The sequence below is a fragment of the Taurulus bubalis genome, assembly GCF_910589615.1.
Source record: "Taurulus bubalis genome assembly, chromosome: 11".
NCBI classification, from domain to species: domain Eukaryota; kingdom Metazoa; phylum Chordata; class Actinopteri; order Perciformes; family Cottidae; genus Taurulus; species Taurulus bubalis.
This window is the reverse complement of record NC_136599.1, coordinates 9,436,535-9,452,089: the sequence shown is the minus strand read 5'-3', so window position 1 is coordinate 9,452,089 and position 15,555 is coordinate 9,436,535. Positions and strand designations below refer to the sequence as shown.

Here is a 15,555-nt window from a genome sequence, read left to right as displayed (position 1 = left end):
TGCGCATGCGCGTGCACATGTTGCTGTTTTGAATGAATCTGTGTAAACTTGTATATCTGCGAGGAAAGATGACTGCAGCAGCAGCAGCAGCAGCAGCAGCAGCAGCCTGACCTCAAGTCTCAATGAGCACCTGTGACACGGCCAGCAGCCCCTCCCCTCGGCTCTCCTCATGGATGTAATCTCTGACTCGACAACAGGTACTTCAGTCCCAGACAAAGTAAACTGTCCAGACCTCGGCGGGTATTTGGCAGGAGAGTCAGAGCACAGCTACAAACACGCACAGTCTCCAGGTAAGTCTCTTCTTCTCTGTGAAGTGAATCACTTGGATCTGGAGCTACTAAAACGACTGCCGTTGTATTTATACAACTGTACTTGTTTTCCCCCCCAAAACGGGCCAGTGCTGCCTAATTTGTATTCTGTGCGTAATCTGTCTTTTTTTTGTTATTGCATTCAAATTCAGTATCATGAGTCCAAACGTGCCTGTATTGTATACTGTTGCGCTGAAATCAGACTGCGTGCTGCAAGCTTGATCTGAATATCTGATCACTGTTTTGCCGCAGAGTGATGTTTCCGCGCGATGCCGCAGCCAACTTAATGTAGAGAAGAAGGGCTGCATAGCACCATCCGCCGTCAGTTACTATTAGATATATTCATGTTATTAACCATTCATTGAATGTTGCCAAGGTACAAACAAACTAAATCGCGCGATTCGACTTTAAAAATCCTAGTAAGGGAAGAGCAGTAGGACTCATGTGTAGAATAAAGATAAAATTAAAGATTTTTGCACACAAAAAACAACAGCTAGTAACCGCAATACATTGTGGATGGACCAATGCTGCAGGGTTTGATTCTGCAAACGAGTTTTGCATCACTGCTTGTTGGTGTTTTGAACACATTCCCCGGCATTCAGCTGGTTTCTCTGCATGGCAGTGTGTGCCAGATACAGCCGAGTCTGCTGCATCTGTTGAGCAGAGAAACGAAAAGGCTGCTGCGGAGGGAAGCCATGAGCACCACAGGTTGTGTGCGTGAAAACCGCAGACCCACAGAGTGTGAATAGACAACACTCTGAAAATAATCTTAGCGATATGCAAATGAAATGTCGTAAATGAATTGTTCTGCAACCTCTGAGCTCATGAATATATGCGTGAGGCCAAATGAAACATGAAAGATGGATTGATTGATCAGAACTGTTGCGCATATGTTCATGCAGTATCCCGATTACAGTTACATACTTTAAACTTAACATTGTCCACATGTTCATTGCACTACTTTTAAATGTAACATACTATTTTGACATGGTGTATTAGTACTGTTTCTTGTAGTTAAGGATGGGCATACATCCTCCACCACTGGCTGTATACTTAAATACATAATTTCTGCACTTAAAGTTAAGTTGTTTGAGGCTATACTCTGGTATTTATACCTGTGACAAGGTCAGGTCTCCAGATCAAGAGTTACTTATTCTTTATACAAGAGAAAAGAGGGCAGGAAACCAAAATGGGTAACCTGCTCATTTATAGTGCTCCTAATCCTCTTCAGTACCATTAGTTTCATTGGATCAGTCATTCTTCCTAATCCTTAGAAATGTTCAATATCTAAGCAAAGACAATTGTTCTCAACTTAAAGGAGTGAATGTCACTGGAAGATGATCAGAGTTGTGTTGGAGTATTTTTTTAACAGTATGATTTGACCCTGGTGCCGTGTGGGCTCGGCACTGCTTCCTTCCTTCCTTCTTTCCTTCCTTCCTGTGTGCTAGTTACAGTACGGATTAGTTGCTCTAACCTTTTGTCAGCCGGACACATGTCTGTCTCATCTGCTCGTCCTCCTGCAGACAGTCTGAGCAGCGCTATAGCATGACTCTTCAATAATCCCAAAGGACTTTCTGTTTATGATTATGACCATGACAATAAACCAGGATTATTAAACTATACTCAAAGGAAAGGAAACGGGAGAATTGTGGTACTTCAGTTTTGACATCTTTGCTTGTCTTCTTCCTTAACTCTGACAGAAACCGCTGTTGAAGCTTCTGCAGAAATGGGTCGTCAAGAGGCGGAACACATGTGGAAGAAGGTCACTGAAAACATCCAGGACGTCTTTGAACTCATGGAGGAGTTGGGATCGTAAGTACATTTTACTCAACGTAAGATAGCACTGTTTATTTAAGTATTGGTTTATTCAAGAGATCTTAATATTTACTGAGTTATAGCTTTAATTTCCTGTTCAGTTTTATTGTCTATATGTAGAATGTCTTCCTGTGTTTTTTAGAACCTCTGGAAATATTGACCAGTGCTGGATGTTTAAGTTCAGTGATGTTGAGGCAGGACAGTAGAACTTGTGGCTTGACTTGCACATGGCGTGGTAATTCCCTCTGCACATGCAGTTTAAGTTGGAGGACAGATTACTGGTTTGATTGGATTGACATGGGGAGGCCTACTTTACTGAGGTATTAGACAACAACACGCAGCGGCTGTTAGTCAGTCTGGCTTTACGGGCGGCCTCGCAGGAAATTGACACAAAAAAAGCACAAAAAAATGATATTTGTTTCACCTTAAATCACTTTCTTCAGAATCACATTGAATTGTGACCCTCTGATAAAACATTATTATAAAAATAAATAAATGGATAAGTAGAGCTTCATTGTTTAGGTGATTATTTAATTAGTAGAATTCAGAAAAATAATCAACGCCTTTTGATAACATTTAGGTCATTTTTAAAGCAAAAATGTAAAATATTTTCAAGACTTTACTGGTACTCTTTGTCTACTGTGTTAATGAACTGAAACTGGGTTTTGACTGTTGGTCTTATAAAACATCACATTCGGTTTTAGAAAAATGCGATGGACATTTTTCACTCTTTTCTGACGTGTTATAGAAAAATCAATCGATGAATCAAGAAAATAATGAACTGATTAATCAAAAATGAAAAGAATCATATGTTGTAGCCCTCAAAGAAAGGAAACAGATGTTTATCATCATCACATGCAGTTATTTCTAATAACAATAATGAAGATAATGTTTTGCTGCATGTTACTGTGCACTCTGCACCTAATTCCTGTGAAGTCAGCGCTGATGATCTGCGGGTCCTCTGCAGCATTCAGCAAGTGGCTGGAGAACAGTAGGTCAGAGTAAATAAAGGTGCGGACGCGAATGCTGCCGGCATGTTTCGGGAAAACAGAGTGGATCTGTGCTGAGGGCCGAGGAGGCTGCTGGAAGATTTTCAGCGGTGATTGGACAGTGAAGGAGGCGAGGCCCTCCTGAGTACACTACATGATATAATACGTGGCCCAATTAGTTTGCAGCAATTACTTTAATTTCCCTGAACAATTCTGTGAGTGCTGTGGAAAAGTGGTTGGAGAAGTGTCGACCTATTTGTGATTGCTTTATTTCCCCTCATTTTAAAGTATTAAAAAACAATCAATTTCAATGCAAAATTATGCTCTAGTTTGCAATTATATTAAAGACAAGGAACCGAAAGATAGTTTTAAGAGCACGTTGAAGGATCACCGTTAGAGCCTGAGCCACTGAATGATTTTCCTTCCTGTTGAAGGCGTCAACAGACTGAACCCTCTGAGCTGTTATGCTCGTTCTCAGGTATACGTTTTTTTTTTTTCCATCACAGTAAAAGGAAGAGAATCCAGAAGGGACAGGATATCACCAAATGCAACCTTTCCCATGGGGCCCTCTGCCGTCATAGTTTAAACAACATCCTAATGGTTTCCTGGCAATCAGCACAGAGTCTCTTTGGGGGTAAATGCAACTCTCAAAAAGCACAGAGCAATTTCATTCTCGTCAACATTTTTGACTTTTAAACTCCCAGATTTGCACACTCAAGTTTGTTCGCCAGTGATTTGTGATTGCCCTTTTGTGCTTTTGTAACAGGACGCTGCCTGGCTTTTGTGTTCAGGCCTTGATTGGCGATTTCTCTTGAGAGGAACAATAATTTTCAAGGAGATCTGAGGAATACAATGAACTGTGGTATAACCAAGGAGAAATCAGTTGAGCAATGGGATGTGAAGTGCTGTGATGACGGCAGCAGTGTGTGTGTGTGTGTGTGTGTGTGTGTGTGTGTGTGTGTGTGTGTGTGTGTGTGTGTGTGTGAGTGTGAAACAATACACTTTTTGGAACAATGGGAAGTCAAACTGGAAACCATTATAATTTCACATTGTGCTGTTGAATTAATCCTCAGATCCTCCTTATATGCAGAGGGCAGTGTCTTTACATCGGTCTGAGACCTGGCCTGTACTGCACTGTGGAGCTTGTTCCCTGCCGCTCATGCTCAGTCTCGGACCTTCTTGCTGAAGCTCTCTGCCAGCTTCTGTTACATCAGGGATAAAGCACCTAATCCACCTGGTAGAACAACTATTCCTAGACAACGCAGCACAGAGCGCCATAATACGCCTCTGACATGTGAATAGTTAAGCCACAGAGATCTTCAGTAGACCTGGATTGAACCCCTTGATATTGTTGAGTCTGCCGTGTGTTTATTTAATTCTGAGGCGCTCCCAAGAAATGTAGTTTGTTTCCATCTCTGGGCAAACAGAAAAAACATGATACAATTATAGAAACAAAACATGAGACATTTTCAACACTTTAAGAGGGGATTAAATGTTGCTTGGTTCTGTTCGAAGGTAAAGAAATCCCAGGTCCTCAGTAGCTCCTAACTTTTTTACGGCGAAAATCGGCCCACACCATTTTCGTTAATAATTATTAAATTGAAAAAGTCACATTTGACCCATGATTACAAAAAAAATCAAGCAAGAAAAATATCCCTGATTGGCCGGGGAAAATGCAAAGTACACCACCAAGAAGACTCATTTCCTATAACGGGAGGAGCCTTGCTATGTCTTTCTGTGACGTCTCAAAACAATCAACAACTGCACCATTAATAACTCATTTCCAATGTGTTTGTGTGTTAATGAACAGGGGGGCGTTCTCAGAGGTGTACATGGTTAAGGAGAAGAAGACAGGAAAGTTCTTTGCCATGAAATGCGTGAAAAAGAAACAGAAAAGAGACCTCAATCTGGAGAATGAGATCACTGTGCTGAGAAGGTAATTAATGTGTGCATTTTTATGAGCCTTTGGCTTTCATTTCATATTCTCTAAGTAGTCAGCGGAGGGCTGTTTATGATGCAAATATGTCAATTCCGTTGTGGGATTATGCCAGCAATGCTATAATGTTGTTTTCCTCAACAGAATCAAACACGACAATGTTGTGGGGATGGAGGATTTTTATGAAAGTCAGACCCATTACTATCTCATCATGCAGCTGTGAGTTTTTACATTTTCATATGATTATTTAAATGTGCAGGTGAGCTAAATAAACTGGGATTTAAGATCACATGTTCATGTTTGTGTGGTCTTCTTCCCAGTGTTTCAGGCGGGGAGCTCTTTGACCGTATACTGGACCGGGGGGTGTACTCAGAAAAGGATGCGAGCAGCGTGATCCAGCAGGTGCTGCAGGCCGTTAGCTATCTGCACGAGAACGGCATCGTGCACCGGGACCTCAAGGTGTGAGTCAGATCAAATAAAAAGTCACATGTTTGCATTGGCCGAAGCTTGAGTACAAGTGTTTACACAAGCACACTTTTGAGATAAAGCCACAGTACAGGACCGTGTGTTAAATTGTTGAATAATTTTACATTAAAATATTAATATTAATTTCATCAAGTGCTATTAAAACACTTGATGACATGCTATCTTCATACTACATATGGCAGTTCTTCAGAATGATAACTTCTACTTTAATGCTTGAAGGTTCTCTAAAAAAAAAAAGTGCTGCTGGAATGAGTCATAAAACCCTGATATAAGTTAGCATGTTTGCACTTTCGGTTCTCTTGTCTAGAAGTCAATGGGTTTTTGAATTGGTTTGTTATATAAACCCTCTTGTGAAGCTTTTAAGTGTCTTTTAAAAAGCAGTATCTAACAAGTGGCTAAATGAGTCTATAAAGTCTGCTTTTAAAAGTCTAGTTATAATTGCGCTCATGCGACTGTGGTGTACTTTGTTTATCGCCTACCGTGAGCTTTTGACTTCATTGTGAAGATTATTTTGTTGAACTAAACCTGTAAGTGTTTGCCACAGAGCTTATTTTCTGCAATAATCCAAAATCCAATGGGGAAAAAAACATTTCCTTTTCGGCGAGGGAACCCCCTGCTGTCTGTCATCCCTGCAGCACTCAGAGCTTTACTATAGCAGCAAACTACTATTTGCTATATAACCTTTAAATTCATAATGTTACAGCGTTATGTGCTGGATTATTTCTTTATCTGTAGTTTTATGTGTACCGTACAGACAACATAGTGGTGTTGTTCATCTCATCTAACTCTCGGCAAGAAAGCGAATAAGCGTATTTCCCAAAATGCAAGACAGCTCCAGTTGCAGCACTGGTCCTTTTATAGAAAGTGATACTCAAGAATGTGTTCCACCACAGGCGAAGTAACACATCAAGATGCTACTCATTGAGGACATCAATGTGTGAACAGCTCTCCTGTCTGTGTTGTCTCTGTGCAGCCAGAGAACATCCTGTACTACAATCAGGAAGAGGACTCCAAAATAATGATCAGTGATTTTGGACTTTCCAAGATGGTTGACAATGACATCATGTCGACAGCCTGTGGCACCCCAGGATATGTAGGTAAGGAGACATGTCTAGTTAATCTAGTTAATGTCTAGTTAAAAAATGATCTATATTCGCAAATGTGTGTGTGTGTGTGTGTGTGTGTGTGTGTGTGTGTGTGTGTGTGTGTGTGTGTGTGTGTGTGTGTGTGTGTGTGTGTGTGTGTGTGTGTGTGTGTCTGGGGGTAGGCCTAATTAATAAAGGCTTGACTTTTGTTTCCACTATTTCAGCTCCTGAAGTTTTGGCACAGAAGCCCTACAGCAAGGCAGTGGACTGTTGGTCTATTGGAGTTATCACCTACATTTTGTAAGTATACAAGTTGTGATGACTGTGTGCACACATCAGTATAGTCAGAGAGAGAGAGAGAGAGAGAGAGAGAGAGAGAGAGAGAGAGAGAGAGAGAGAGAGAGAGGGGAAAGATTGTAAATCAGCTCATGGTCTTAAGTAGATTTTCAGATTAAAAGCCACGTCTGGTCATGTGTGTGTTGAGCCTGACACAGATACCTAAATACAGTGAAGCAGTGATTGAGACACAGCACCACCTAGTGAGCATCTACTATGCAAACTGAAATAAACTGCACACATTGGCAAATATATATATATATATATATATATATATATATATATATATATATATATATATATATTTGCCATATATATATATATATATATATGGAACATTTCTTCAGTGCTCCAACAATCATTAATGCTTCTGTTTCAGACTCTGTGGATATCCGCCTTTCTATGAAGAAAGTGAGGCGAGACTGTTCTCCAAGATCATGAAGGCGCAGTATGAGTTTGACTCGCCTTTCTGGGATGACATATCTGAATCTGGTAATTTCATGGAGACATAATGTACAGAGCTTGTTGCAGCAGCTGTATGCCTCCATACTGCCCCAGCCCTAACGTGTGTGTGTGTGTGTGTGTGTGTGTTACCTTTTGATCTGCAGCTAAAGATTTCATCCGTAACATGATGCAGAAAACTCCCAGCATGCGCTACTCCACTGACCTTGCGCTCAGACATCCCTGGTGAGTGTCAATTTTGGGACGATTTTGATATAAATATTGGTTATAATGCATTAAATTAAACACATACAGTGGTACATTGTCAAATTGTTTAACATTAAACAATATAAACTGCTATATTTTTGTATTTCTTGTGCAGAGTTTGGGTTTTCTTTTCACAGTAAAGTGTCTATTGGCTAACATAGTTAGAATGTTGTTGTTTTTGTCTTGAAAGTTATTTAAATCTAACAGATTTCCTTGTGAGTTGTTGCTCTCTTTTTTTAACTGTGCAGCACTAATCCCAAAAAGCAGTTATATCTCTCTGAGGATAAGGGAGAGTGAAAGAAAATTCATTATAATCCTTAGATTTATAACATTTTAGTGACACAACACATTAATGAAGTAGGTACGACATGCAAGAGTACCTCTACAGAGATGGGTTTGGAAATATTGCCTACTTTGAAATATATTAAAGCGTTCCGTTACGTCATCTGTTTTCCAGGATTATCGGAAAGACGGCCCGGAGTCAGGACATCTACTACTCCGTCAGCGTTCAGATCCAAAAGAACTTTGCCAAGTCCAAGTGGAAGGTTAGTACTTGTCGATTTCTTGGCTTTGATGTGGTAAACTCATTTAGGACCTGTAGTTTATCGTAGATTAATCAGGTGGTCACCTAAATCCTTCCTGATGAAGGACAGTTTGATACAATGTTGTTCTGTAATCAAGGCCCCTGATGGCCTATGTGAGGCTTTTGCTGTTAGAGGAACCAAAGCACTTGATTATTAAATCAGCAGTAAAATGACTCTTAAACATGAATCTATTGTATGGACAATCTATTGTATGTTCAGATGTGTTGTGCCAGAAGTTGGGTACCTTTCATTATCTTCTACGCATCATCATTGATAAGCAGCTAAAGTGAAGCTCTGCATATATGGCTCTCAGATCTCTTTTTGTCCCTGTTCACTTCTCAGCAAGCCTATAACGCAGCCGTAGCCATCAACCACATGAAGAAGCTGCATCTGGTCCACTCGGAGAAGGCCCTGAGGAAGACCAGCATCCCCGACATCAAGGTGATCGACGTGTCCTCCCCGAAGAAAAACAACAAACGTCTTGAGCCAGACAAATTTGAGCAAAAAATGACGGAGGCCCATGGGAAATTTAAGGGGACAATTCACATGTCGCTGCCCACGAGCCCCATTGAAACAAAGAGCCACTATCACACACTGAAGGTCACTCAGAGACAGGCCATCTCACATCACACTCCCACCATGGCAGAGCAGGGCAAGAACGTCTACCACTCAGAGCCGGCCAACCTCAACGGGTGTGTAGCAGTTTCATCTTATGTCGTGCGTTTTGTATTTCTGATATCACAGCAGGACTGTCACGTGATGAAAATGTCTCTTCTGTTTTCAGGTATGGTAAAAATCGTAACGGCAAGACTCTCCAGACTGGAGTTTGCTCAGTCATGTGAAGGCGGCGGGAGGTTTACATGGAAACAAGGATTTTACTTGGTAGGTTCAAGTAGCACATTTACATATCATTATCACATGCATTGTAGTACGAGTCATATTTGTATTCAATTACACCTTTATTATTAAATGTCCCCAACATTTTGCAAAGACATTGAACATAACAATCATTATATTACCTTTATGATAGGCAGACATTTTTAATTTGTCATAGTAGGAGAAGCACAGGTGACTTTACCGAGGGCTCCATGGCAGTGAACTAGCATGAACGATACCCGGACCCTGAAACTGAAGCAGCTTAATGGAATTCAGGCAATATTGATTGTATATTATTTACACCTGCTTTTCCTGATGTGACATGTCAATGTCTTCCATGAAAAAAAGGCCTATTCCTTCTTTAAGTACATCTCTGTGTGGGTTGTGCAGGGCACTCAATTAAATGCTGTTTGACAATATACTTCTTGACTGTTATGCTGTCTGTGTGCGTGTGTGTGTGTGTGTGTGTGTGTGTGTGTGTGTGTGTGTGTGTGTGTGTGTGTGTGTGTTCATGTGTCTCACCCTGAGTTTGTTTCTGCCCCCTGCAGGTCAGTGTCGCTGTGCTGACTCAGCATGCAGCTGTTTTGTGTCAGCAGGTCCCCCGGTACTGTGACTGTGCAGTGGTTGATCCTATGACGGACCCAAACGGTCCAAGAGGTCCACGCAGTCAGAGGGACATTTTTATGTTTGGAAAGAGTGCCTGAGAAGCTTCCCGATAACCGCACAGAAGTACACAAAAACACACACACACACACACACACCAACCCAATCTCATGGGAAGGCGTAAAAATAGCGAGACACATCCATGTGTAGTTAGTATCCATTCTTTGGCTGTTGCTTGTCGTTTATATGCTAGTTTAACACCACATCGCCACCGTGAAGTTCCGTGTTTGTTTGACCCACCGTAAACGGTCCTTCTCGCATTTTATACTTCATCACCTTTTGAAAGCATATCATAGTTACGCGGATACGCTTTCATCGCAGTCAGCACAGACTACATGCTGTACAGATGACGTGCAAAAAGAGAGAAAGGTGTTCTTAATGCACGCTAAATGACCTACACATTGGTGTGTCATTCATATGCTATTTGGTTAGAGCGGGCTCTACACACACTCAAATGCACAAGACTCACTTTATTTAACTCAGATGCACAGGGTAGACTTCAGTTAAACAACATGAAACCACAGTCCGAATAAGACTGGACACTGCGCGTTGGTGAATTAAACTCTCCCTGATCAAAAACCATAAAGTGTGATATAAATAAACCCTTCATGAGATCAGAGGCTACTTCACGATGTACGAGCTGGACATTCAGCAGCAGTGAGTGAGGCCATCCCTCAAAAACTCCTGTTTAAAAAAATACACACAACGCAATATTATTGTGCTTCATGTGTAAAATACTATTCGGTAAACCTGCATTTGTATGTGCAATAGAATATATGAAGAAGAAGAAAATGCATGCTTACTGCTTCAAAAGCCATACTGGTATAATATATCCTGGTGAAGTTGTTTATTATCTTTATTACCATCTTTGTGTTATTTGTTTATTGTTCTTATTTATTTTTTTATTTCTAAAGTATATCTTTGCTTTTTTATAAAAATAGAGCGATACAGACAAAAATACACACACACACACACACACACACACACACACACACATGTTCAAACTGACGAATCATTAACAGTACAAAAGCCAGAGGTATATCCAGAACTTGCTGAACTCATATTGATCACCGCGATCAAACTGCTGGAATGTAAATATCAATCATAAACACTGTTGTAGATGTTCAACTGACTGTGAGTGGTTCAATCTTCAGAGGCGGTGTGTTGTCCCTCCAGCTGTCAGTGGCTTTATTGCTGATTTAGTCCATGTATGATGATGGGATGCTCATAAATAAAGCCTGTACAGAATCTGCTTTAGTTGTTCTGTCATTTTGTTTGTCTTAATTCTCTCTCCTTCTTCGAAAAATGACTTCACACCAACCACTGAACAATATATAATGTTGATCATAGATTGGAATGATTAATGGTAAATTAGTAACTAACTGATATGAACCCGTTTTACACATTTTAAATGAATGGGAATCTGAGCTCAGAGAATAAAATAAATATATTGAGAATAAAACATGGAATGGAATAAATATAAATATCAATATTATATGTCCCATTACTCTTGGAAAGATTTGGAAAGATTAATCAAATATTATCAACCGATTTATTTTTAACCCCAACATTAAACTGACTAAAACTATTTACATTGTTCTTGTTCATGCCCGATGCTGATCAACATTTAGACAGGTTGTGTTTTTTGTCAATAATTGTTGGAGATTTTCCTCGCAAAGGAATCTCAAGAGCAATCCTGAATATTGTTGATATTCCTGGTTGTTGAATTATTTTTTTTGCCCACAACAAGTGAACATACAGTAAAACTGCACATTGGCTCTAAATTTAAAAAAAAAACTGTGATATGGAAACAATAACAATACAGACTAAAATGATTACACCCAGTTATCATACATAATGTCCTCTTGGGAATGAAACAAAGTGCAATTGCAATGTGTATTATTCTTAATTCTTTTTCTATTTTTATTTTGTCCTGTTTTATCCTGCAACACTTGTATTCTGGGTTTGATGTTGTTTGTGCTATTTTAAAATAAATGAACACCAAATAAATAGCAAAAATAACACATGTTATCTGATTCTGTAACATGACCTGGAAACCCCAATTAAACTAACCTCTAAACCAATTAGCAGACTTTACTTCTTCAGTAGATTAGATGACACATCCGCTCAGCCAAGATTACCAAGAGTTGTGTCTTCAGAGGAAAGTCTAATTATAAATGGCTGATGAAGAACTCTAAGATTCAACTTTTAAATATCAGTAATCATCAAAAATCCTTGTTTGACATTCCTTTAGATTTATATATGTATTTCTCTTTAAGCATCACATAAAAAAACCTTTTCTCCCCTGAGCTCCTGTTGATAGAGTTTTTATATGTACCCACTCCCCTCCCTCCACACACACACACACACACACACACACACACACACACACACACACACAGACACACACACACACACACACACACACGACCACAACGTTGTTGACTTGGTGAAGTCAAGTGTACAGACAGACTCTCCATTCAAGCAGAAAAAGGCAGAAATGTGGGGCATAGGTCTCCAAACAATCTGACCTCTTCCTAGCAGCGGCAAACATAAAGGCCTAGAATCCATACTGAGTTGCTCTAAGAGGAACATTATTGACAATGTAATTATTGTGATATTATCAGCAACATTTGTGGAAAGTCTTCACTCCAAAGCTGAGTAATGAGGGAAAGGTCGTTCTTGAATTTTGCCACTTTTTGTCACTGAGGAAGAGTTCAAATATTGATCAATAAACCCCCGAAAGAGTAACGGCCCCTCTGTTTGGTTCCGATGCGCCTGTACTTTATATCTTCAGATCCAGTAAGAGAGGAATGAGCGACATTAAGCCTGAGCAGCAGAAGTCCTTTGGTTGGCAGATCTGCTCTCATCAGGGCTGTGACACACCATCAGCTTTCTGGGTATTTTTTCGGTTGTTTTCTTCTCTTTTTGACCTGATGGTTATGGAAAATGAAAAGTCAGAGAATCACCAAAGTTATAACGACTATCCCGAGGGGACAATACATGTGTGGACCACAATAATCCATCTGGCGGTTGCAAAGATATTTTAATAAAAAACTAAATGTCAACGTCATGTCAGGAAAATTAGCGGGATCACAAAAATAAGTGGAAGATGTAATTTGGGAACCATTATTATGTTTATTAAATGGCAATCCATTTCATAGTTGTTGAGGTATTTGAGTCTGAATCAAAGTGGTAAACCTACAGACAAACCAACACATCATTTCTGGAGACAATAAATAAAATGGCTAAAAACCCAACTGGATCATATGTCCTGGTGTCTCTCACATCTGGTGTGCAGATGTTGAACCGACATGCAGACAACTCATGACATCGGCCGGTTGCCATTTTCACTGGGATTTGAGCACACGTCTCTCTGTGACAAAGATCAGACACATTTCACAACGTACTTGCCTAACTTCACTCTCTCCTCTCTTGCAGTGAGAGTTTCAGACAAAGCCACACACACACACCCACACACACACACCTGCCATCTCTCGCCGCTTCATGGTCAGCTCCATGGTCAGCTCCATGGTCAGCTCCATGGTCAGACAGCGAGCATGAGCCAGAGACGCTCAAGACGGCATGATCACAATGCCTTCCCGCCAATAAATGGGATCGGCTGAACATAGTTTAACAGACTGTGATTGGACACTATTCAAGCTCTCGTGATGAGGATCAATATTTACAGCGACAAGCCAGCTAATCACTCATGTTGTTCACTGTTCAGCAACATGGGAAGTATTTGAGCTGCATCTGCTGCAACACATATCGACCTCATGTGATGTCACAAGCACGGTTTCACCTAGAGAGAATATTTGCTTCACTTCTTGTCCCGGTAACCCATGCCCTTTTACCCGAAAAGGCCCTGATCTCCAAAAAGACGATAGCCTCATGAATAATGCATTCCTTTGCCACTGTGGGAGTTGACCAGACTCCACTTGTGTTTAAATCACAGGATCTGCCCTCGTCTGTTTGCCTTTGAATCCTTGACTGGGCTTGAGAGTTTGGGGTGTGCTTCAAAGTGAGTATCTGCCTATCAGTATCAACATTGTATGTGTTTAGTGGAAAGATTGATTTACGTTTCCAAAGTAAATCAAAGGAGTTCTCTGACAATTTTCTCCAATATATAATCCTTTTTTTTTTTCCTTCAACAGACTTATCAAACACCACACTATGGAAACCATTGGCGAGATCATCCCCTTCGCTAAGGAGATGCTAAACCAGCGGCCAAGCCGAGGCATGCTGAAGATCTACATGCTCGGCTCCACTATGATGATACTGGGAGTTGTGGGTGGACTGGTGGAAACCGTTTTGCTGCCATTTACCGAGCAAGAGGCTGTTGAGGACGCACCAGCAGAGCTGATCATGAAGAAGGAGAAGAAGCAGGTGTTAAAGTCACACACTACCTTGGTTCGCCCTGAAGTTGTGGACGTGCTAAATACGGTAATGATTGAGGCAAAAGCCAAACATCTGGAGACTGCTGCGCAGAGGAGCTCTAATCGCTCACATGCTTCTTAAAGAAACCCTCCCATACTGGTGTAAATGGACACAACATTTGCAATGTTGATGGTGATGGTGGAGAATTAAAACACCATGTTGAACTGGTCACTTTGTTCTGATTCTTTTATTTCAGCTTAACTAGTAGATACACTGAAAGCTGGAGGGTACAGCAAAGTCTAGCTGCTGGGCAGCAGATAACTTTGGATGTGACTTGATGAATGTGTTGGGAAACATGGAATGTGTGTAATTTAATTAATTTTGCACTTTAATAAAGCTATTTTTTCAGCTAGCAACTGATTCAGGTCTTATTTTAGAGTAATATAGCGATTGGCACATGTTGCAAGAAGATCAAATAGGTTTATATGTGACATTACATACATTTGTATATAAAGAGAAGATGAACTAAACTACATTTTACCATGGTACATTTTTTACCTTTCTATCTTCAAATGTATGCTGAGTACACAAATGTTGCCACTTGTACTGTGACAACTTGTATGTTGTCACCGTGTATGGTACTCATGATCGGTATTTTTCCCGGTCTTATTGTTTGCTGGATTTTGGCACCAGCATTTCTTGCAAGCAGTGTTGCAAAGAAGTATTTTAATCGTTTACTTAAGTAAAAGTAGCAATACAGCACTCTGGAAATATTCCATTCAAAGTAAAAATTCTAAATTCAGAACCATACTAAAATAAATAATAAAGTTTATTATCAACCACATTTTTCTTTAAATAATGTATCACAAGTACTCATTCTGCAAAAGAAAAAGGTCCTCCTGCGTATGTTGCATTTAACAGCTGTAGATTTGTTATACTTATATCTACAGCAATGCAAATGGTATCTGAAATGTAACAAGGGACTGAAGCTGTCAGACAAATGTAGAAGAGAAAAAAAAAGAAAAAATTTGGACGATTAGTGAAGTAGAATTATGAAAATGGAAATAAATAGCCTATTCAGGTAAAGTACAAATACAAACAATGTAAGTATGCTATAGTACTTGGGTAAAAGTACTTACTCACTTACTTAGTTAGATCCCACCACTGTCCACTATATTGATGAGGACAATGAATTAAACATGGTTTGACGCGTTAAAAATGTAACAGTTGTAATTCTACACACAGCCACTAAATGGCGACAGTGAGCATCCTACGAGTTGATATAAACTTCCGTCTGCGGAACAGGAATCGACGACACAGATTCGCACCGTGTTTACCAAACGGCGGCTAGGCTAACCGGCCGTCGGACAAATCACTCCTCACTCTCCA

The 15,555-nt window shown here is 40.2% G+C and overlaps 1 protein-coding gene across 1 annotated transcript; it reads left to right on the top strand.

Annotated features, from left to right (window-relative positions):
• Positions 1-2,022: 2,022 nt before the first annotated feature.
• Positions 2,023-9,089, top strand: LOC306743206 (calcium/calmodulin-dependent protein kinase type 1D-like; the record flags this gene model as incomplete). Its single annotated transcript, XM_079225701.1, has 11 exons — positions 2,023-2,120; positions 4,923-5,048; positions 5,193-5,267; positions 5,369-5,507; positions 6,508-6,631; positions 6,844-6,919; positions 7,335-7,447; positions 7,564-7,642; positions 8,121-8,208; positions 8,590-8,939; positions 9,032-9,089. Exons 1-11 carry the CDS (start codon positions 2,035-2,037, stop codon positions 9,087-9,089), a joined length of 1,314 nt encoding a protein of 437 aa, XP_079081827.1. The 5' UTR covers positions 2,023-2,034.
• Positions 9,090-15,555: the final 6,466 nt, after the last annotated feature.